At 38.6% G+C, this 22359-nt stretch overlaps 3 protein-coding genes across 4 annotated transcripts in view; 2 read left to right on the top strand and 1 right to left on the bottom strand.

Annotated features, from left to right (window-relative positions):
* Positions 1-22359, top strand: part of LOC145464013 (Na(+)/citrate cotransporter-like) — a 55447-nt gene that overhangs the window by 22464 nt on the left and 10624 nt on the right. For both annotated transcript variants that reach the window (XM_081447821.1, XM_081447820.1), the window contains exons 7-8: positions 20843-20962; positions 21694-21828. In XM_081447821.1, coding sequence (XP_081303947.1) covers positions 20843-20962; positions 21694-21828 — 255 coding nt within the window. The remainder of the gene's footprint in view (positions 1-20842; positions 20963-21693; positions 21829-22359) is intronic.
* Positions 4718-8568, top strand: LOC145464049 (uncharacterized). Its single transcript, XM_081447866.1, has 2 exons — positions 4718-6238; positions 6810-8568. The coding sequence occupies exons 1-2, from the start codon at positions 5699-5701 to the stop codon at positions 8304-8306; spliced, it is 2037 nt and encodes a 678-aa protein (XP_081303992.1). The 5' UTR covers positions 4718-5698; the 3' UTR covers positions 8307-8568.
* On the bottom strand, positions 10426-14875 carry LOC145464037 (histamine H2 receptor-like). Its single transcript, XM_081447853.1, has 2 exons — positions 12250-14875; positions 10426-12206 (listed from the first exon to the last, which is right to left on the bottom strand). Exon 1 carries the CDS (start codon positions 13365-13367, stop codon positions 12489-12491), a length of 879 nt encoding a protein of 292 aa, XP_081303979.1. The 5' UTR covers positions 13368-14875; the 3' UTR covers positions 10426-12206; positions 12250-12488.

Below are 22359 nucleotides of genomic sequence, written 5' to 3' on the forward strand. Positions count from 1 at the left end.
TCGCAGCCGCTCAGTTGTTTGATCATCAGCTGCCATCCACAACCAGGGACCAATAAATTAAAAATACTGGTGTTGACGAGTTTTAGCCGATACTATAACTTATGCGTGACAGATAAGATTCAAAACTGTATCCGTTTAAGAGACTGCTGACAATATCTGCTGCCCTTACAAAATTACAGTGACATAGCCTCGTCATGTACGCACGTGATCAAATTCAAACCTTTTGTCCTCTGGAAAACCCACTGGCAGTCGTTGGTCTTTTGCTGTTTGCACAGTGTCAGAAATTATTGCTGTACGTCAATTCATGTTTGCAAGCGATTCATTGTCCAAGGAGCATGATATGAGAGTTGTTGTTAAGCCGGAGCTTTTTTAATTAAAATTATTCTAAAACATTTTGTCGAATTTTGTTTACCTGTAGTCGGCTTGCAGTTTGCGAAGCATGACCTGGAGTTAAACCTTTGAATACCAAACTTTCGCCAAAAAATACCGTTTTTAACCGTTTAGTCAGCTTTTTGAGCTGCCGTGACGCTAAATAAGCCTAAGTTTTGCTAAAAACGCTTTTTTTTTACTAAAAGGAGAGATTTTTCGAGGATTGGGTACAAAATTGATGAAAACTTCAATTTCGGGCATGCCATTAACCGTTCTCAATTTTGTTTGTTGGCCCTTTCCTTTCTGTTTTTCTCGGCCCTTTTACACTGGCTACCTTTTGCATTGTATTTTTTTTCTGGCTGCAGTGAAAAGTTGGATGTTAATTACGGGCGAAGCCTAGAAATGGACCTTGATCAATCATAGGCGTTGTCGACCATTTTACCACCGTTTTTGCACCAAAACTGATAACGTTGTTTTTCGATTTGCGACGTCGGAATGTCGTCGATATCTAAACCTGACCATTGTGCGGAAAGGGCTAGCCTAGCACTACTATCTGCTTATCAAGAATATCTGATGACATTTAAATTGATGACGTCACAAGTGGTACAAAGAGCACGACCACTAATTACGCATATATGCGTAGTTGGTATTCAAAGGGTTAAGGTGGCCGAACACAGTTTTCAAGAGCCTCTGCCTAATTCACCATTACTTTAAAGCTATTTATGCTTTGGCGCCCGTTTTTTGCAAGAGTCAAGGTTAACCACAGAACGGTTTATTCTCACATTTTGGCTAAGGTGAGTGCTGTTGCCATGGCAACGGGGCTGGTTAAAAACAAGGCTTAAAAAATGGTTTTTGTTTATTTAAAAAAAATTCAGTCGTTAGATTTTTTTCAACATTTGCCCACTATGAATTGACATTAAATCCCTTCTGTCAACACTGCTCTAATAAAATTTTGACATAGGCGACTTTCGTAATTCGCCGTAAATCGTTTTCACTGCATGTTCTGTATTATTAAAAATTCCCTATGTCAAAATTCAGATTTTTTGCGATAGATCATTCAAGTGGTTTCTGAATTATTTTTTTTGCCAAATTTCTTGAAATTCTATCGACTGGATCGTTAGAAATCGGCAAGTTTCTGCAAAAGCAATCGGTCTCAATTTTTCGAGCAACTGCGCATGCGCTGCATTTAACTGGGTTCTTTCGGTAACAAAGAAAAAGCTGAGAATTGCTGGGTTCTTTGCGTCGTTACCTTTTCTAACATAGCTTTGTAATAAAAGACTAAAGGCACCAATACACTGCGTTCAATAATGGAGAAAAATAGCGCATATAGTGCGGGTGTTGAGTAAATAAAATGATCGCTCTATTGAAGGCATGTTTGTTTTTCAATCCTTGTGCGCGCGCTGAATTGCATCAGCAAAAGCGCGCGCGAAAACTGTGTTCGGCCACCTTAAGCGAATTTTGATTTTAAAATTCGTCTGTTTCTTTGTCGCTCAGTACTTCGAAATTTCTCTAACAGTCGGAATCAAGTAATTTGCCACAATTGAACCGAAAAGAACCGTGTAGCAATGAAATAACTCAGCCCAGTAAAATAGACATTGTTCAATATTTGCATTCGGAGCTTTTCTTTCTTTTTCCGACTAGTTCTTCCTGCTAAGGAGTTCATACGTTAACGCAGATCAAATTCCTGAAAGTACTCTCGAGCAACTCTAGTCGTAGGAATATTCTCTAAGTTCTGCTATACAGGGAGGTCATCTCACAAAAATATGTCTTTACAGTCAACAAGCGTTTGCATATAGACAGGCTGTACACGTCTTTTGTCCAGTTCAACCCAACGTCTTAGCAGCTAGCTCTATTAACGAAAAATAAAATTCGAGAGGCAAAGTTCCAATTTGGCAGCCGTTTCCTAATTTTTGAAAAGTATTGCATAAAATATTTATTCTTACTGACTCGCACGAGACATTGTAATTAACAGTGAAATGACCGTAACGCAAAAGACAAGTGTTCGAATAAGATAATTTGAAACTGTGCAGCTTTAGACTCACATTAGTATCACAACTGTCTGCTTAGTGCTGAGGTACTTCATCTCTTCATGCAACAAAAAAGTGGCGGAAGCGAACTGACTCAAAAATGAGTACAAAACTCAGTTCCTTCCGTTTTTATATGTTTAACTGAGTTCTTATTTAAATACAATGCTTTCAAACAGCAATCATGATCCTACTACTGGAGAAAATGGTTTCACCTACCTGCAAAACAGAGTGCTTTACGAAAGAGAGGATAAACCTGCAGCGATAGTAACTATCAGTTAAAAAGGTACAGAGCTGAAGTCACCGAAAGGAGACTTAGTTCCGAGCGAGAGGTCTTAGTGCCAATGGAGAACGGTCACAATACAAAGATAAATTTGATGTTGTTTAAGTAGAATAATTAAATGTAAACAATCTGTCATGAATGTTGATTGACTGAACATTTTTCGGTTTCGATTTTCAGCTGTCCAAGATCAAAATAAAAAACGTCTGCTTTCTAATTTAGTTTGAAGCCAGAAATAAACCCATGGCAAGAGTCAGCGACGAAACAGTCAGTGTTATTTCTATCAGAAGGGATGATATCTGTGGTAAAAATTTTAGGAAATATATCCAGGGACTCTGTAACCTACAGTGCCACTAAAAAACGCAGTTCCTTTGAGTTGATTCAGCCTTGAGGAAGAACAACCAAATTGGAAACTGAAAATACATTTCAGAATTAATGATTTATTAGACCCCATGTTAATAATATGACAATATGCCATGCTGTTGATTTAAATTATTGGTTGCACTTCTCCTATTTCAGTTTTCAGCAGCCTGAATCAACAACTATACATCAGGCTTTCAACCTGACTAGAAATCGGTCGTGAAGCATTAAAGAAAAATTGTGAATCTTCGCAGCACCTCTTTAAGTAGATTCAATGTCGTCATATTCAGTTATCTTTGCCTTAATTGTCTTAATTAGCAGACCTTCCTTCTTTTGCTTTGTGTTCTTTCTTCAAGGACATGTTTGACTGTCGTCTACTCTCATAACATGAATGAGTCAAGACGAAACATTGCTTCTTTCTTCTTAATACTCGACTTCACTGTAACGGTAGCTTCGTTAACATTCACAAAGCAAGTCACTTTAACTACATATTTCGCCTGAGAAGATAACTTACTTGGTTTTAATGCTTGGGTGTGGTATTATATTATTTGAAAAACAACTTAACCAGTTTTGAAAATGTGCATTTCGTTACGGCTTCCTTTCAGCTGTTAACATTTAGATTTGCATTTAGGTTCTCAGTGCAAAGTCACAATATTAATCAAAATTTAAATGGCAAAATAAATAGAGAAAAATTAGATAAAATGGAATAAAATTACAACACATGAAACTGGCCATTAAAACGTGGCCTTTAAATTTGTGGAAGATTGTATCGACAATTAGTATATATCTATTAGTGTTCTATCACGAATGCCGTTCTCTGATTGGCTACGCTACTCACTATCTATTCTGTTGTAGATGGTTAGTAGCGTAGCAGTGTGCCCTTGTTAGCACAATGACGACCGCTTCTTTTGCGTTTTCGAGGTGTTGCGTTGTCGAGCTCATAATGTAATTGTTATGCACTGGAAGACCCGTTCTTATTTTGAACGAGTTCTCAGCTCCTCGGCGAAACGTGTTAAAATAAATGATTGATTGATTGATGGATTGTTCCAGTCAGCGATAGTTCTTGGCCAGAAACTATACTTACAGGATGTCTGGAGCGGTTTGTATGTTTTTTAATAGACTAAAGGTTTTATTCTCCCTTGCATTTAGTAATTTGAAATTCTCATTACCTCGTTTATGTGAAGTATATAATTTCTACAATCTTTATAATTATCATGGCCTCTCATGGTTATTTGCATTTTTGTTAAAAGTGTGTCGGTTTATCACTTTCTTTTGACAACGAGGATATTTCTTTTCAACTTTACACGGCGAGAAAAAGCAAATTCTGATTAATAGATCCACTCCGGAATATACTCTTCCTTTTTTTATAAGAATATGTTCAATAAGAATTTTGAGACAAGAAATATAAGTGATAGAAACCGACGTTTCGGTGCATCTTGCGCCATTATCAAGGTTACATAATTTAAGACAAAAAGCGGTTTGTGAAGAGGCTAAGTTGAAGCGAATTTGCATAAGAGAGTGCCAAGCTATTCAAGATCTTAAATCAGCACTGAATATACAGTCTGATTCTCTTCGTGCTAAAGTATTCATGTAATTAGCTTCAACTTAGCCTCTTCACAAACCGCTTTTTGCGTTTCGACGAAGTGGAACGCAAACCTAATTTCGACCTGTGGCTTTTCAGAGTTGGTTTTCCTGTGCACGGTTCTAGGCCGCAAAATACCACATTCCTGTAAGGACACCAAAATGCCCACCCCGCTTGATTTTTGCAGGGGCATGTCACGGCCAGTAAACTGGTACCGTTTAATGCTAAGACATGTGATAAGACATGTGGCGAACATGTGAGTATGTGAGCAGGCCACGTGAGCTCGTCTTTCCGATGGATCTTTTTTTGACTTCTTTCCATTCAGTCGCCGTACGCCTCGCTATTATGTGCTCTCAGCGTTAGATTTTGGCGAATTTAAACGCTTCGACGGCAGCATTTATCGCAATCTGAGGGAATTGTCCTTGTTTATTAACACGACTTGGCTTTGGGATGATAAACCGTGGAAAACAGCTACATTTTGATTGCATTTGTTGATTAGTTGCAGCCGCGACAGATAGCTCAGTCTTTATCCGGTCGAAATTTTATTGTTTGGAATCGGTGGAAAAGTACTCTGAAGGCAAGATCCATAAGACTACTTTATTCATCAGGGGAAATACTCGAATTAGTCGCGAAACGAGCACGCGACTGCAAATGCTAGCTTAGAATAATGTACGTAATTTAAATATACTATGAAACTTGAGAGACTACAGAAACTGGCAGCGTCACGCAACGTATCAACAAATCGTGACCTCTTCACTAGCATGGACTTTGACACTATGCATATCTGTGGGCGCCGAACCAGTCAATATTCCCTACATATTTCCATGGTCTGTTGGACTTTTTATACGGTCAACTCGCCTTTTTATATGGTCAACTCGACTTTTTTTATGGTCAACTCGACTTTTTTTATGGTCAACTCGACTTTTTTTATGGTCAACTCGACTTTTTATATGGTCAACTAAACACTTTTTATATGGTCAACTTGACTTTTTATATGGTCAACTAAACACTTTTTATATGGTCAACTCGACTTTTTATATGGTCAAGTAAACACTTTTTATATGGTCAACTTTCGAATTTTTAATGACGTCCACAATGCATTGCGCCCAAAATCAAACAAAGATGGCTGCCAGCAAGGAAGACGTGCAGCAAATCTCCTCGGCGTGTGCCATTGCCAAACAGGCCCTCGAGGCCATTGGGAACTTGCAGAACAAGGACATTCGAAATGTGGCAGCGTTGACCGCGACGAACAGCTCTTCAACGAACTCTATTTCGTCTTCAAGCTCGGGGTCGATTGCAGCAGAGCTTGCGCGACGATTCCCAAGTTACAACGCACGTGGAGCAACGAGTAGAAAACGACCTTCAACGAGTAGTTCTACGAATTCTATGTCTCGTGGAAAGAAGAATGGGCGCCCCAATAAGACCATCATCCACAAAGACCTGGTGATAATTCCAAACCCTGATACCAACCAAGTACCAAGTCATGTCAGCAAAGTGAAGCTGGAGGAGAGGGGTCTTATTATCCACCAGTTGCCTTTTAACAAAGATTGGACTCACCTGGACTTGAAAAGAAACATCGAAAGCCAAATTCCAAGGGATGATATTATGTTTGAATACCTTAAGGTAAGTTATTATTTTTTGTTTGTTTTTCTTTTCATCAAGAGAAACAAAGAAATATTAAAGACATTTTTAGAAAGCACAACTTTTCTTAGGGCAAAATGCAAAGCAATTTGTGGAGACAAAAGCTTAGTATGAAGCAGAAATGACTGACTAATACATGGAGCCTTTGGGACTACATATACCTTTTGCCACTTTTATCTAAAGCTTGTTTTAGGTGTGTGTGTGCAGTGTGTGTTTGCTTTTGCCCACCCCTTTAAAAAACCACACATCTTTTTTGAACACAAGTCAAGGGCTTTTTAGTGATTCCAAGACAAAAATGTATCCCAGTTCCACACAAAACAGCAATAGGTATAAAGACAACAGCTGACATAAGGTTTATTTTTGTGTAAGTAAAATGGAGAATATCTTTTTCCCTTTTCAAACCACCATACCTGTAAACTGTGATGGTAAATTCACATGCATAAGCATGTAAACAGTTGCTTGGTTACAAAGCAGTTGTTTCCTGTCATTCACATGACTTGTGTATTTGATGAGAATTGCTTCCTTTTTTTGATTGTAAATGTATACCTTATAGGCTTGCTATGGAACCCTAGTAATTCCAAAACTAGCAAAGAGAGTGAGAATGGATGGTGAAAGGATAATAAAACTGTCAGGACAAGGGAGTGTGTACATCAGATGTTTGGAGCCCCTTGAAGAGGAGGATAGAGATGAAGAGGATGAACAGCTTATGACACCAGCCTATGCCCAACACACTGACGACATCACAGGAAACCCTGCTGAAACAAGTTCTTCAAGTTTACAGAAGCAAGAAAGTGAATCTGTATCCACAGATCTGGGAGTGCCACTCCTACTTGAAGATCCAATGCCATTCTTCCCAGAAATGTGGGACAGTCAGTCTATTGACAATAATTATGAAGCTGTCATTAATGTTAATCATGTATTTTCACCAACTGCACCATCAAATGGAGGTGAAACTGCACCATCAAATGGTGGTGAAATTGCATCATCAAGTGATGGTGAAATTGTACCATCAAATGATGGTGAAACTGCACAATCAAATGATGGTGAAGTGCCAACTAAAGTTATAAGAGTGCACAGGTTGCATGTTAAGGCTGATATGCTTGAGATCTTCTCAGATCCATCCATAATTAAGTTCAGTTTAAGTGCCATCATTATAAATCAGCTTGGTCATGAAGAAGCTGGACAAGGTATTGGGATCTTGAGGGAAGTATTTTCATTGTTTTGGAACGATTTCTATGAGTCACACATGTTGGGGGAGACTGAAAGGGTTCCCTATATCAGGCATGATTTTGACAGGAATAAGTGGGAAGCAGTAGCAAGGATACTTGTAAAGGGTTACACAGAGAGTCAGTATTTTCCCCACAAGATAAGCAAGACCTTCCTTGCTGTTTGTCTTTTTAGGGAGGAGAGTATTACCTGGGAAATGTTGCAAGATTCTTTCAAGCGTCATGTTTCTCATTCTGAAACCAAACTTATTGAGGGCTGCTTGGCTAATACTATTGCTTGTGACAGCGATGAGATGCTTGACTTTTTCTCAGCATTTGATTGTAAACGGAAGGTCACACCCAGCAATGTAGCAGAAATCATGAGAGAGGTTGCCCACAAGGAGATAGTGCAAAAACCCCAATATGTGAGTGATTGTTGGCAGCCAATTCTTGCCCACTTTAAGATCTATTTTCCAGATGTAAGTTTGTTATATCAATTTTATTCCTCTATTATACCAACTAATCTCAAAGTAATTGCCCTGCTCAAAGCAAGTCCAGCTACAGCTGCTGAGACTGAAGCCATGGCCCACCTCAAGCGATTTATTAGAGGGCTTGATGAAGCAAAGCTTACAACCTTTTTGAGATTTACTACTGCAGCTGATGTTATTGTCACTGATGCTTTGACAATATCGTTCACGAATAGTGAGGGTCTTCAAAGAAGACCAATTGCTCACACTTGTGGTTGCACTTTGGAGGTGCCAAGCACATATGCAAGCTTTTGTGAGCTGAGAGAAGAATTCATGGCCATTTTGAATTCAGATAGTTGGGAAATGAACATCTTGTGAAGAATTATCACATACCATAAAGTTATTGTCTGAATCTTGATCACCTCCAATTAAGTTTCTCAGGCCGTTAGTTTACTGTTGAGTTAACTGTTGAGTTAAAGCAGTATTGCATCTACTTGCTTAAAACACAAATGATTTCAAACACAGGAGATATCATTTAAATACATTTTTTCTGAATGCCAGCAGTCTTCTAGTGTAATCAAGGCTGGCTTGTTCGAGGTAAATATGTTACATTTCTTTTCAACGTTGGGGATTCAAACAATTTGTGTAATCTTAAATTTGTTTTAAATATCAAAGTTATAGAAGAGAATATTACATCCAATAATAAAAGCTGTTGTGTTTTGTGCAGATTATAGTCTCAAGTGTTGATGTCTTTCTTAATGCATGTTCTTTCTTAATACAAGTTCGTTACCACATTCAGCTTAGGCCATATCCTTTAAATGAAAGAACACAGAATCCTTAAACATTCTAAGTATGTATTTTCACCACTTCTGTCATTTTCTTGCAAAGGATTGCACTGATTTTACAACAATGCCATCTGCTGATCAGAAAGTGGGACAGTTGTATCTGGAACCACTACCTGATAGTCTTCTTCCATGGGAAATGGACCTGAGGGATCAAATCCGTAATCATGCATGCTACTAGGATTAAACACACTTGCAACTGCAGCATATCCGGAAAGTTCATTTTCCAGCATCCCAGCTGTATATAATTGAAGAGGAGAACGATTCCCCTCGGAAGATAAAGGATGGTTTTCCCACTGCCTTTTAAATTCCTCTAAACACTTATTGATCCTGGGAATGAATGTGTAATGCAATGCAAATAAATGCAACTCATTGAGAGGATCAAGGAGACCATTATCCTCTAAGTGAGCAAATGTTCTTGCAAAGAAGCAAAGTACTCCTGAGTAAATATCTCTGTGGGCCCTCTCCACACGACAGTTGTGCACAGAACTACCAGTTATAATGCTACCTCTATCACAACCTCTTTGCTCTAACATAAATTCTGCTACTTTGAAATTTTCCATTCCATAGTCGCTTCTCACTCTTGAGGGTAATCCATAACTGTTGACGCCTCCAACAAATTGTTCCAAGACTGTATCTGCTTTATTGTTATTGCAGCAGTGTGCATAAATTATAATTCGGGAATATCCATCGACACAAACATGAGTTATAAGTCTCCACCTTATTAGTTTGTGATTACCGTCGATGTGCCAGAGGGCGTTTGGAGTTGGAACATTGTACTTTCTTCTGTAGATTGCTGAACGCCAACGTAAAACCGTACCAACAGGATCAAGGGTGCGAAGACAATTTCTCACTCGCCATCGTTGAATATTTAGTCCTCTACTTCTCAGAGCACCAAGCAGTCGGACCTGTCCGATATTAGGAGTTAGTTCTTGGATTTCTTGAACAATTCTCTCCAAATCAGAATCTGAAATCTGAGTCCAGCTTGACTCTTCATGGTCGGTCATGCCATACATCAATCTCCTCCTTCGAAGGGTGCTCTCACTTACACCAAGTAAGTCGGCTATCGTTTTCCATGGAAAATGCATTTCTCTTAAAAAACGTATTTGATCTTCCTCAATGACATAACGAGGGCGTCCGGGACCACCCTTTCTGGAATCAGTTCGGCTGCTGTATGCCCTTTCGCCAACGAAGTCTGACATGTAATTTCTGCATTGCTGTAGCTGAACACTCAAGTTTCTGACTTTAATCAGAATCAGGTTCAGGACGGACGAAACATCAGTTAAATCGTCATTATTTTCAATATCTGAGATGAGTAGCTGAATGGTCTCTGCAGCAGTAATCAATCGATCAGCAGCCTGGTCAATATCCTCAAAGCCCAAGTTATTGTATCTCTCTGCTTCCCCGAATGTGGATATTGTCGACAGCAGTAACTTAAAATTGTCAAAGAATAAAAACAACCCATGTTCGTTGCGTTCTCTTGCAGGGTTTCGAGCCATAATTATTGCTGCTTCCTCAAACGATAGATAGTGGCAGCCATCTTTGTTTGAGTTTGGGCGCAGTGCATTGCGCACGTCATTCGAAAGTTGGCCGTAAATAAAATACTTAGTTCCGAATCTGGTCTTCAGTGGACAGGTTAACAGGTATGTAACTCGAATGCGCCTGTTGTTTTCTTTACGAAAGCAAAATAAATAAACAGACGAACACTACCTCTTAAAGAAAATCTTCGCTGGAAACAGTTAGTTCAAAATTACAGGTTGGTGTTCGTGTTAAATTGTTTCAGCGATCTGAAGGCGATAATAATTGATTGCCCGTTTTGAATGCTTGCGTTTCGTTCCTTCTATTTTAGCATTTCGAGTTTCCCGCGCGCCGCCATGTTTATTTTTGCAAAGCTTGATGCGCGGTAGGGCGTTTTTAAAATACAGCGTCGCGTGATATATAGAAGTGCATCTAATCGTTTATGAATCACATTCCAGATGAATATGTACAGTTCCCAACGAGAAATCTTCTTCTGTAGACTCCATACTGACGTCATAAATTACCATAAAGTTTTGAACGACTAGTAGGTTTATTACAGATTATTCGCTCTTGATTTCTATGCGTGGTAGTTGACCCGGGCTGCGTCCTCGTCAACTATCAAGCGATAGAAGTCTCGAGCTCATAATCTGATTGTTAAATAGAACAAGATGATGCACGCCAATGCATTGCCATCCGTTGTTAAGTATTTATTCAATTCATGCTCAACTTCTTGTGCACTTAACTTGGTAATGCTAAGTTTATGCTGCTGTTGGATTAAGTTGCACATGAAAATTTTAGTTAGAACTGGGCGAAATGAAGTTGTGAACCAATGTTGTTAGATAAACATCTCACACACACAGAAAAGTGTAACATCAGTAAATCTTTATTTGTTTTATTATTTACAGCGATAAACAAAATCAAAGATGTAATATAGCAATAAGTATACTTTTAAATAGCTATGAAGTTTTAATAATGTACATTAAAAATGCTTTACAACTCCATTCAACCTGGGGCGCTTGACTGCGAAAGTGAGATGTACGGAAAGAGGTCCTGGATTCTGCCATTTTATTGGTCTCTTGATTTTTATAATTTATACCGAATAAGATAATTTATGGACATTTTAATGTGCAAAAATTTTAAAATTTCGATTACAAATGAGGGAGAAAATGTCGGCGAAGCCAACAGCGAAAAGGATTTGTGCTCGATTTTGCGGCTTTGTGGCAGTTCTTTCAGTACTGTTTTTTTTGGGACCTTTGTTTCTCAACTTGAGAGGAAAACCCCACTGGGCATAAGGCTGAAGTGTTCTATTTCTGAATGGAGATTGAACACTAGCTAATAATTGCAAGCTTTTTGTTCAGCTCACGTTCAATATAAACTGAATCTCTTAAAATTGACAAGGTTGTCAATAATGAGATGCTCACGAATTCAACCAAACAGTTCTCAACCGAGTCATCCGCTGACACTCGGGGTATAGACAATCCAACACCTGTTATATATACGTTTGAGCTTAAACAGCAGCGTCTTGTTAACTTTCCTTAAAATGAAAACGATGTTTCTTTGTTTTAAGTCAAACTTTCTTACGAAGTTAATGATTTCTTTGCCTCATAATACTATCATTTAAAGTGTCCATACGGCCAAAAGGGTATTTGCGGTTTTGTAAAAATGTATTTAAAACAAAACAATTAATTCTGGTGCTTTTTTGCCATGAAATCAAGCTTTAAATTTCCCGCTTCGACCACGCCCAATGAAGTTGACCGCGTAATGAAAGATTGGTGGCGAATGACGTCACTTCAGGAACATCTCAAAGGTTCATGTTTTTATTTTGTTTGATTGACGACCGCATTGTTTCACCAACTTCGGTTTGTTTGCTTTTTGTCGACCGAAACTCAGTCCTAACCACTACTTAAACAACAGTGACCTGAACTAGCAGGATTTGGCAATTCCTGACTTGTCGCCACGACCCATTCAGAAACCTAGACTCTTTTTTTACATTGACTCACGGTCAACCTCACTGGGCGTGGCTGAAGCGGGAACTTTGAAATTAGATCTTTGGGCGTTAAAATGTTGGAATCCAATATTTTTTCTTAGAATACCTTTTTACACATTATAGAGATACAAAACCAGCAAAAAAACTGTGTTGGCCGTATAAACACTTAAAGATTTCAGTTAATCAATATTTCAAAATAACAAAGCGTTGGCATTACACGTCCCGGAGAGGCAAATCTCCAACTTGTCTTTGTCGCCGAGGTCGTTTGCGAAAGAGAACAAGTACAGCTGATCTGTATTCTGGCAGGCGGATAGCATATAATATAGGATTTACAAGTGAGTTTGCATAAAATAAAACAAATATGGCATGATCTACTGAATCGGGCAGTGAACGCCACAATTCAGATGCAAAGCTAGAACCAATAAAGGCTGATATAACGTATGGCAGGTAAAACAGAAGAGATACAACAGTCACAATCAACAATGTCATGGTCAGTTTTCTTTCTCTACTGGCTGCACCATGGTGGTGAGGCTGCGCTCCACAACGGACTTCAACGACAATGGACGTGTAGGAAACACAAATGATCAAAAGGCAAATCGAGCAAAATGTAATTCTTAGGTAAAGAAAAATTATTTCAAATCGTTTAAGAAGAACATAAATAATTGATACCAACGCTGCTGGAACCCAAACAATGGCAATTATTATTCCATACACCCATTTCTTTAGCACGCGATGTCGAAATGGAAATAACGTCGCGTGTGCCCGTTCTAAAGCAATAATGGCAATGTTTGTTAATGACGCATTGCAGAAAAAAAGTAAGAGTGTAAATAGTGTATGATTGGCCCAAACATCAATTGAATGTCTCTTCCACACATTACAGCGTGCTCCAACCAAATAGAACAGAGCATTCACAGAAAATCCTCCAACCAACATATCCACAAATGCCAAATTTATCAGCAGGTACGTACTACGCTTGCGGAGATTACGGCTTTTTGTAAAAACAACTATCGTACAGAGATTGCATGCTACAATAGCGACAGACACGGTTAAGTCTATAGTCATCCATGCTATGCACTCAGATAGAGAAAACATCTCAAAGCTATGCCCTTTGTTCGTATTGCTGTTCGACGTAATTACTCGTCTGTCTGCGGAAAGAAGTCAGAATTATTTTTGTCAGACTTTTTTTTTCACAAGGCATACGGCATTCAGTTAACAGCGATTCAAAGATCACATCATCGATTTTATTTTAGCACATCTACGACTGAATTTTGACTAGTTACTGTGTGAATGCCTCCTTTGTATTTCATCTAAGCACAGCGCGTCAAAGGGACTTGAAAAGGCAACCTGCGCGAACCATTAGCTAGATCAGGAGCCCATCACTAGGAGCGTTCAACTACCCCATACTCCTGTCACGGCGTTTTCACAGACTGATATATTTTTAGTTTGAATTTACCGAGAATTCAGACCCCGCAGAAACCTCAGTGACCAATTACAAGCACGGACTTAATTTTTACTGGAAGAAGTGATGGGCTCCTGATGTGAGGGCGGCCATTTTTTTCCTTACCGATTCGCGCTCATGTAGACCGGAACTGACCTATTTCGCGGGAAAAAAAGTCTAAAAATAGACCGGTCTGTAAAATATTCCGTGACATAGCCTTAGTGTGGGAGTTGCACGCTCCTAGTTATGGGCTCCTGGCTAGATTAATTCCAAAATTTACGTTCACATCCTCTTTAAGAACCTTCTGATTAGTCACAATCTAGATTTATTTCAGAAAGTTCTTTACGATTTGAGTAGGTGGTCCCGCGCTTCTTTACCTCGCGCTCTCGAGCATCGCAGACATGTTCTCGCTCCGAGCTCGGCTATCGTAGCTCGACTTGTAGGAAAGTTTTTGCGTAGTTCCTTTGCGGCTTTTTTCTAGGCCTTCACGGTCAATTGATTTCGGTGATGTATCCGAGACGAACGGCCCGGGTCACACTTTTCGCCCCTGACCACGTGACCCAAAAGCGATTGACCACGGCGAAATATTGAGGCCTGCTAGGAACCAGGCAAGGAAAGCTTAATCACAACCTTCTTGCTTGAAACCCATCCAGCAAAGAAACCAAACTCATGCCTGGTGTATATCAGCAGTTTAAAGGGAGCAATTATCCTCTTAGATTATCGGACTGATAAATAATGTTTAGATAAAAGAACGGTTGTATTAACAAGATGGAAATGTTCATAGACGACAAAGACGTTCATAAAAACCTGTCACTAACCGTTTCAACAAAAAGTTCTCTTCTGGAAAATTTCTTCTTAAAGCACCAGTCACTTGACTGCAAAGGAAAATACCAGTTTTAATTAACAATAGTTCGAACAGGGCCGTAGCCAGACAAAAATTATTACCCGGACAATATCATATCAGAAAAACAAAACGCTTCTGTCATATTTATTTAAATTTTTAATGCATAGCTTCTTAAATCGCATTAAAGTCTGCAAAATCACCTGCTTTTCAGCGACAAAGTTCTTTAGTGCAAATTTATCTTTTCCAGGCGAAAATGGTCATGTTGTGATCCCCGATAAATTTGGAACAAATTGAAGTCGAAACGTAAATAACCGTCTTGCCCTGCGGGATTGCGTTTCCCTTCTCTTTCTTCACAGTAAAACTGAGACGAGAGGGAACCTCTGCTCGCAACCGCTCAGTTGTTTGATCATCAGCTGCCATCCACAACCAGGGACCAATAAATTAAAAATACTGGTGTTGACGAGTTTCAGCCGATACTATAACTTATGCGTGACAGATAAGATTCAAAACTGTGTCCGTTTAAGAGACTGCTGACAATATCTGCTGCCCTTACAAAATTACAGTGACATAGCCTCGTCATGTACGCACGTGATCAAATTCAAAACTTTTGTCCTCTGGAAAACCCACTGGCAGTCGTTGGTCTTTTGCTGTTTGCACAGTGTCAGAAATTATTGCTGTACGTCAATTCATGTTTGCAAGCGATTCATTGTCCAAGGAGCATGATGTGACAGTTGTTGTTAAGCCGGAGCTTTTTTAATTAAAATTATTCTAAAACATTTTGTCGAATTTTGTTTACCTGTAGTCGGCTTGCAGTTTGCGAAGCATGACGTGGAGTTAAACCTTTGAATACCAAACTTTCGCCAAAAAATACCGTTTTTAACCGTTTAGTCAGCTTTTTTAGCTGCCGTGACGCTAAATAAGCCTAAGTTTTGCTAAAAACGCTTTTTTTTTACTAAAAGGAGAGATTTTTCGAGGATTGGGTACAAAATTGATGAAAACTTCAATTTCGGGCATGCCATTAACCGTTCTCAATTTTGTTTGTTGGCCCTTTCCTTTCTGTTTTTCTCGGCCCTTTTACACTGGCTACCTTTTGCATTGTATGTTCTTTCTGGCTGCAGTGAAAAGTTGGATGTTAATTACGGGCGAAGCCTAGAAATGGACCTTGATCAATCATAGGCGTTGTGGACCATTTTACCACCGTTTTTGCACCAAAACTGATAACGTTGTTTTTCGATTTGCGACGTCGGAATGTCGTCGATATCTAAACCTGAGCATTGTGCGGAAAGGGCTAGCCTAGCACTACTATCTGCTTATCAAGAATATCTGATGACATTTAAATTGATGACGTCACAGTGGTACAAAGAGCACGACTAATAATTACGCATATATGCGTAGTTGGTATTCAAAGGGTTAAGCGAATTTTGATTTTAAAATTCGTTTGTTTCTTTGTCGCTCAGTACTTCGAAATTTCTCTAACAGTCGGAATCAAGTAATTCGCCACAATTGAGCCGAAAAGAACCGTGTAGCAATGAAATAACTCAGCCCAGTAAAATAGACATTGTTCAATATTTGCATTCGGAGCTTTTCTTTCTTTTTCCGACTAGTTCTTCCTGCTAAGGAGTTCATACGACAACGCAGATCAAATTCCTGAATGTACTCTCGAGCAACTCCAGTCGTAGGAATATTCTCTAAGTTCTGCTATACAGGGAGGTCATCTCACAAAAATATGTCTTTACAGTCAACAAACTTTTGCATATAAACAGGCTGTACACGTCTTTTGTCCAGTTCAATCCAAAGTTTTAGCTGCTAGCTCTATTAACGAAAAATAAAATTCGAGAGGCAAAGTTCCAATTTGGCAGCCGTTTCCTTATTTTTGAAAAGTATTGCATAAAATATTTATTCTTACTGACTCGCACGAGACATTATAATTAACAGTGAAATGACCGTAACGCAAAAGACAAGTGTTCGAATAAGATAATTTGAAACTGTGTAGCTTTAGACTCACATTAGTATCACAACTGTCTGCTTAGTGCTGAGGTACTTCATCTCTTCATGCAACAAAAAAGTGGCGGAAGCGAACTGACTCAAAAATGAGTACAGAACTCAGTTCCTTCCGTTTTTATATGTTTAACTGAGTTCTTATTTAAATACAATGCTTTCAAACAGCAATCATGATCCTACTACTGGAGAAAATGGTTTCACCTACCTGCAAAACAGAGTGCTTTACGAAAGAGAGGATAAACCTACAGCGATAGTAACTATCAGTTAAAAAAGTACAGAGTTGAAGTCACCGAAAGGAGACTTAGTTCCGAGCGAGAGGTCTCAGTGCCAATGGAGAACGGTCACAATACAAAGATAAATTTCATGTTGTTTAAGTAGAATAATTAAATGTAAACAATCTGTCAAAATGCTCTTATGGTAAATAACTATTAATTGAATGAACATTTTTCGGTTTCGATTTTCAGCTGTCCAAGATCAAAATAAAAAACGTCTGGTTTCTAATTTAGTTTGAAGCCGGAAATAAACCCATGGCAAGACTCAGCGACGAAACAGTCAGTGTTTTTTCTATCAGAAGGGATGATATCTGTGGTAAAAATTTTAGGAAATATGTCCAGGGACTCTGTAACCTACTGTGCCACTAAAAAACGCAGTTCCGTTGAGGAAGAATAACCAAACTGGAAACTGAAAATACGTTTCAGAATTAATGATTTATTAGACAGTATGCCATGCTGTTGATTTAAATTATTGGTTACATTTCTCCTATTTCAGTTTTCAACAACTATACATCAGGCTTTCAACCTGCCTAGAAATTGGTCGTGAAGCATTAAAGAAAAATGGTCAATCTTCGCAGCACCTCTTTAAGTAGATTCATTGTCGTCATATTCAATTATCTTTGCCTTAATTGTCTTAATTAGCAGACCTTCCTTCTTTTGATTTGTGTTCTTTCTTCAAGGACATGTTTGACTGTCGTCTACTCTCATAATATGAATGAGTCAAGACGAAACATTGCTTGTTTCTTCTTAATACTCGACTTCACTTTAACTGAGGTAGCTTCGTTAACATTCACAAAGCAAGTCATTTTAGCTACATATTTCGCCGGAGAAGATAACTTACTTGGTTTTAATGCTTGGGTGTGGTATTATATTATTTGAAAAACAACTTAACCAGTTTTGAAAATGTGCATTTCGTTACGGCTTACTTTCAGCTGTTAGCATTTAGATTTACATTTAGGTTCTCAGTGCAAAGTCACAATATTAATCAGAATTTATATGAAAAAATTAATAGGGAAAAATTAGATAAAATGGAATAAAATTACAGCAAATGAAAGTGGCCTGTAAAACGTGGCCTTTAAATTTGTGGAAGATTGTATCGACAATAAGTATATATCTATTAGTGTTCTATCACGAATGCCGTTCTCTGATTGGCTACGCTATTCACTATCTATTCTGTTGTAGATGGTGAGTAGCGTAGCAGTGTGCCCTTGTTAGCACAATGACGACCTCTTCTTTTGCGTTTTCTAGGTGTCTGTGAACAGGATTTAGATAAAGTTTTGAACGACTGGAAGATTTATACTAAAATAATTAGATTATTCGCTCTCGATTTCTATACGCAGCAGTTGACTCGGGCTGCGCCCTCGTCAACTATCACGTGATAGAAATCTCGAGCTCATAATCTAATTGTTAAGCAGTGGAAGACACTTTCGTATTTTGAACGAGTTCTTAGCTCCTCGGCGAAACGTGTTAAAATAAGTGATTGATTGATTGATTGATTTTTCCAGTCAATGATAGTTCTTGGCAAGAAACTATACTTTAAAGTGTCACGGGATGTCTGGAGCGGTTTGTATGTTTTTCAATTGACTAAAGGTTTTATTCTCCCTTACATTTAGTAATTTGAAATTCTCATTACCTCGTTTGTGTGAAGCATATAATTTCTACAATCTGTATAATTATCATGGCATCTGATGGTTGTTTCCAGTTTTGTTAAAAACGTGTCGGTTTTTCACTTTCTTTTGATGACGAGGATATTTCTTTTCAACTTTACAAGGCGAGAAAAAGCAAATTCTGATATATAGATCCATTCCGGAATACACTCTTTCTTTTTTTATAAGAATATGTTTAATAAGAATTTTGAGACAAGAAATATAAGTGATAGAAACCGACGTTTCGGTGCATCTTGCGCCATTATCAAGGTTACATAATTAAAGATAAAAAGCGGTTTGTGAAGAGGCTAAGTTGAAGCGAATTTGCATAAGAGAGTGCCAAGCTATTCAAGATCTTAAATCAGCACTGAATGTACAGTCTGATTCTCTTCGCGCTAAAGTATTCATGTAACTACCTTGGCACTCTCTTATGCAAATTCGCGTCAACTTAGCCTCTTCACAAACCGCTCTTTATCTTTAATTATGTAACCTTGATAATGGTGCAAGATGCACCAAAACGTCGGTTTCTATCACTTATATTTCTTGTCTCATGTATTTCCAAATCGTTTCTTGTAAGAATAAGAATTTTGATGCTGAAATTTGCGAAATTTTAAGAGTAAACCTGAGGCTGAGATTTTGAAAAGAATATAATTTTGCGTGTTGAAAGTTTATAAATGCAATAAAAATTCTTCCTTTCTCCAAACGGCAAAAACTTGCTAAAAAATGAGCAACAAAAACAGCACCAGTACATTTCTACACGTGCGTCACTCAGGCTTTAATACCTGCAGGCTGGCTCCAAAATTACTTTAACACCATCCAGACACAAAATACATTCAAAAACAGACATGTCATACGCTATAATCTAAGAATGTTCACAAGAATATTTTTAGCCTAAAATCGGCAGTAAATTAAGAAAGTTCAGCTTCGGCCGGAAAAACAATATTCTTTATATAAGAAATAAAGAGTGTATTACTTTGGTGAATTGGAACATTTGTCGCATTTTTGGGGGCCAGTCGCACTAGGCAACAAAAAATTGGTTTCAGGAAAAATATTTGGCTTTAAAAGTTTTTGTTTAGTAATCACGGTCGCACTGAGATTATGACAAACTCTTTTCGTGCCGGAAACGTCAATCAGATTGTTTGCTCTTCTTTAATATGATTTTACTGAAGTACGATACATGTATTCATGCACAGTCCAACACTAATCGCGCCTTCCAATTAGCATCATCGAAACTTTGGTAAGGGAAGCGAGCGAAATTTTCTCCGTTCATGCTTGATGCAAGCGCGTCAATCGACAAGCGGAAGATGTTAATGTATTTTTCGCACTAAACAAACACATACGCACCTTTTACTTAACGTGCCAAAATTTGAAACGGAAACAAGGAATTTTGAAAATGGACCGAAACAGGAAAAGAAATGAAGTGTCGAAAAGAAATAGTAATATACGAAAGCAATCTTTCAAGTGCAGTAACGTTTTAGGGTTATTTCCGGGCCTGGTAGATATGCTGAAATATCGGTCACTCGTACCACCCACTAATGTAATAACAAACCACTAATGTAATACAAAAGCTAACTTTTAATGTAATAAATTTTTAACCACTAATGTATTATAACAAAGGAGCATGGTGGTATTACGTTAGTGGTTAATTAGTATTACATCAGTTGATTAGTATTACATTAGCTCACAGTTTTCCTCGAGCTACGCTCTCAGAAAACTGTTCGCTTCTCGGAACAGATAATGTCCGCGGAGATGTATCCTAGCATAGTTTCGCGCCAAATGGAGGCTATTGTTTATGTACATATGACTTACGTTTATATGGCGATCAGTCGCTTTATCTTCTCGATTTAGGAATTGCATTGAAATAAAAAAGTATAGAACATCGTGGGGTTAAGTTCTTGTGTCTCTGTTGTAACTGGGTTGGTTTGTAGAGATTTTAGTGAGAGTTCTGTCTGGCTTGTATCGAGGCTACTGAAATGTGGCGTGTAATTTTTATAGGTAATGGTAAAGTCTGCATACAAACGGGCCAAGTGGCCCATCAGGCCGGAGCTTATCTAGGTTTCTGTAGCATGAAGCGACTAGGAGTATTTTTACTCCCCCCTGGGGATGGGATGCTAGTCCATCGTAGGGTTACCCTCATTATCAAATTCGCCGGTACCCATTTACACACCTGGGTGGAGAGAGGCACTGTGAGAGTAAAGTGTCTTGTCCAAGAACACAACACAGTGTCCCTGGCCAGGGCTCAAACCCGGACCGCTCGATCCGGAGACGAGCGCGCCAACCATGAGGCCACCGTTTTTATAAATCAGGCTTTATTTTCGATTATTTGATAAACTAATGCGTGTTTTTATTTCTTGATTGTTTTGCAGTCTCTATCCCAACAGCCCAGGTTTTAGCTTTGCCTCGTGGTTTGGTTTCGCTTTTCCTCAAATGGTGGTGCTTCTTCTTGTTGCATGGGTCTGGATTCAGCTAGTCTTCCTCAAATTTAAGTAAGTGTGCTTGCACTGTTTGTGTAACTGTTAAACTATACTCAGTGATTTCAATCAGTTATCTATATATTTTTCTTATTTCACCAGACAAATCATAATTTAAAAACAGAAGGAAATATACAGGCTTGTAATATTAGCAATTCGGCAAATTTTCATCAGAATTGCAATTTTGATTTTTTTGACATTTTGTCTAAAATTAAGAAAGAGAAGTGTAACTTTATAGTGTCCCTGCTAATTATCGAAAAGTCTTTTTTAAAAAGGCACGGGCGTAGCAACAGTTACAGGATCATAATAGACGAATATCTCTACTTACACTGCTAAAATATATTTCCTTTTATTCCGAACTGAAAGTTTCTCTTATGTTTGTATAGAACAGTCTAGATTTATGGGATGTGTGGAGACTGGGTTCTAGTGTTGCAGTGACTTGCGACCCCCCCCCCCCCCCCCCATCCTCGGAGACTCAGAGGCAGTTAGTGGGGGCGCGGAAAATTCTAAACGGGCGAGAAAAAATTCGGGCGAGAAAAGTCTCGTTCTTGACTTTTTTTCGCCCGGACTTTTTCTCGTCCGTTTAGACTTTTGACTGCCCCCTACTAACTACCCCTGGGTCTCCGAGGATGGGGACCCCGCGAATTCGAATTTTCCATGTGTTTCTTGTTTTAAGAAATGTAATGTGTTGCGTTTTATGTCGATTTATGGAATAAATCGTTGAAATACATCTTTCATCTGCTTAGTTTCCGCGAGTGTTGCCACAAGTGCTTCTGTTGTTGTTTCCGTAAGTCGCCGAGGTCACAGCAGAAGGACAACCAATCAACACGAGCCATGAAGCAGGTTTTAGTGGATCAGTACAGAGCTCTGGGACCCATGTCGTAAGAATTACTTGACATTATTATCTGACTATGTATGCCAATACATACATTATCTGACTGGCTACGCCAGCAGACAAGATGAACAAAATCCTCCACTGTGATTGGCTACACGACCGGACAAGATGACGTTATCTTGGCCGAACGGGATTGCCCGCACGGGATTGCCCGCAGTGTCGTGCAAGAAAATAGTTGTTTTCTTTTCACGAATTCTTTTTTGGTCAAGTTTTTATGGTTAATAGGGCTAGATATTGGTCTCGATCGTTTTTGTCTACACCATGACAATATTTGCGATAAAAGTTTCTTTTTACAAAAAAAGCAGACAGTTAACTTCAAACGTTTCCACGATAAGTTAAGAATTTTCGAACTTATTTATAGGACTCAAAACGGTTTATAAATTTAACTCTCTTTAAGTCTAAAAAAAACTAATTTCTACGTAAAAATGTAACCACAACAATCGCTGCACGAAGTAACGCTTCATAACGTATTTACTTCAAACAAAGCTGAAAACGTTTTTGTAATAAACAAACATTT

The sequence above is a fragment of the Orbicella franksi genome, chromosome 12 (assembly GCF_964199315.1).
Source record: "Orbicella franksi chromosome 12, jaOrbFran1.1, whole genome shotgun sequence".
Taxonomy (NCBI): domain Eukaryota; kingdom Metazoa; phylum Cnidaria; class Anthozoa; order Scleractinia; family Merulinidae; genus Orbicella; species Orbicella franksi.

Excerpts from the sequence above, each read along its gene's own strand:
- LOC145464049 (XM_081447866.1), top strand. The coding sequence starts at position 5,699 with ATGACGTCCACAATGCATTGCGCCCAAAATCAAACAAAGATGGCTGCC. Across the intron at positions 6,239-6,809 it reads TTATGTTTGAATACCTTAAG|GCTTGCTATGGAACCCTAGT; the intron begins GTAAGTTATTAT and ends TATACCTTATAG.
- LOC145464037 (XM_081447853.1), bottom strand. The coding sequence starts at position 13,367 with ATGTTTTCTCTATCTGAGTGCATAGCATGGATGACTATAGACTTAACC.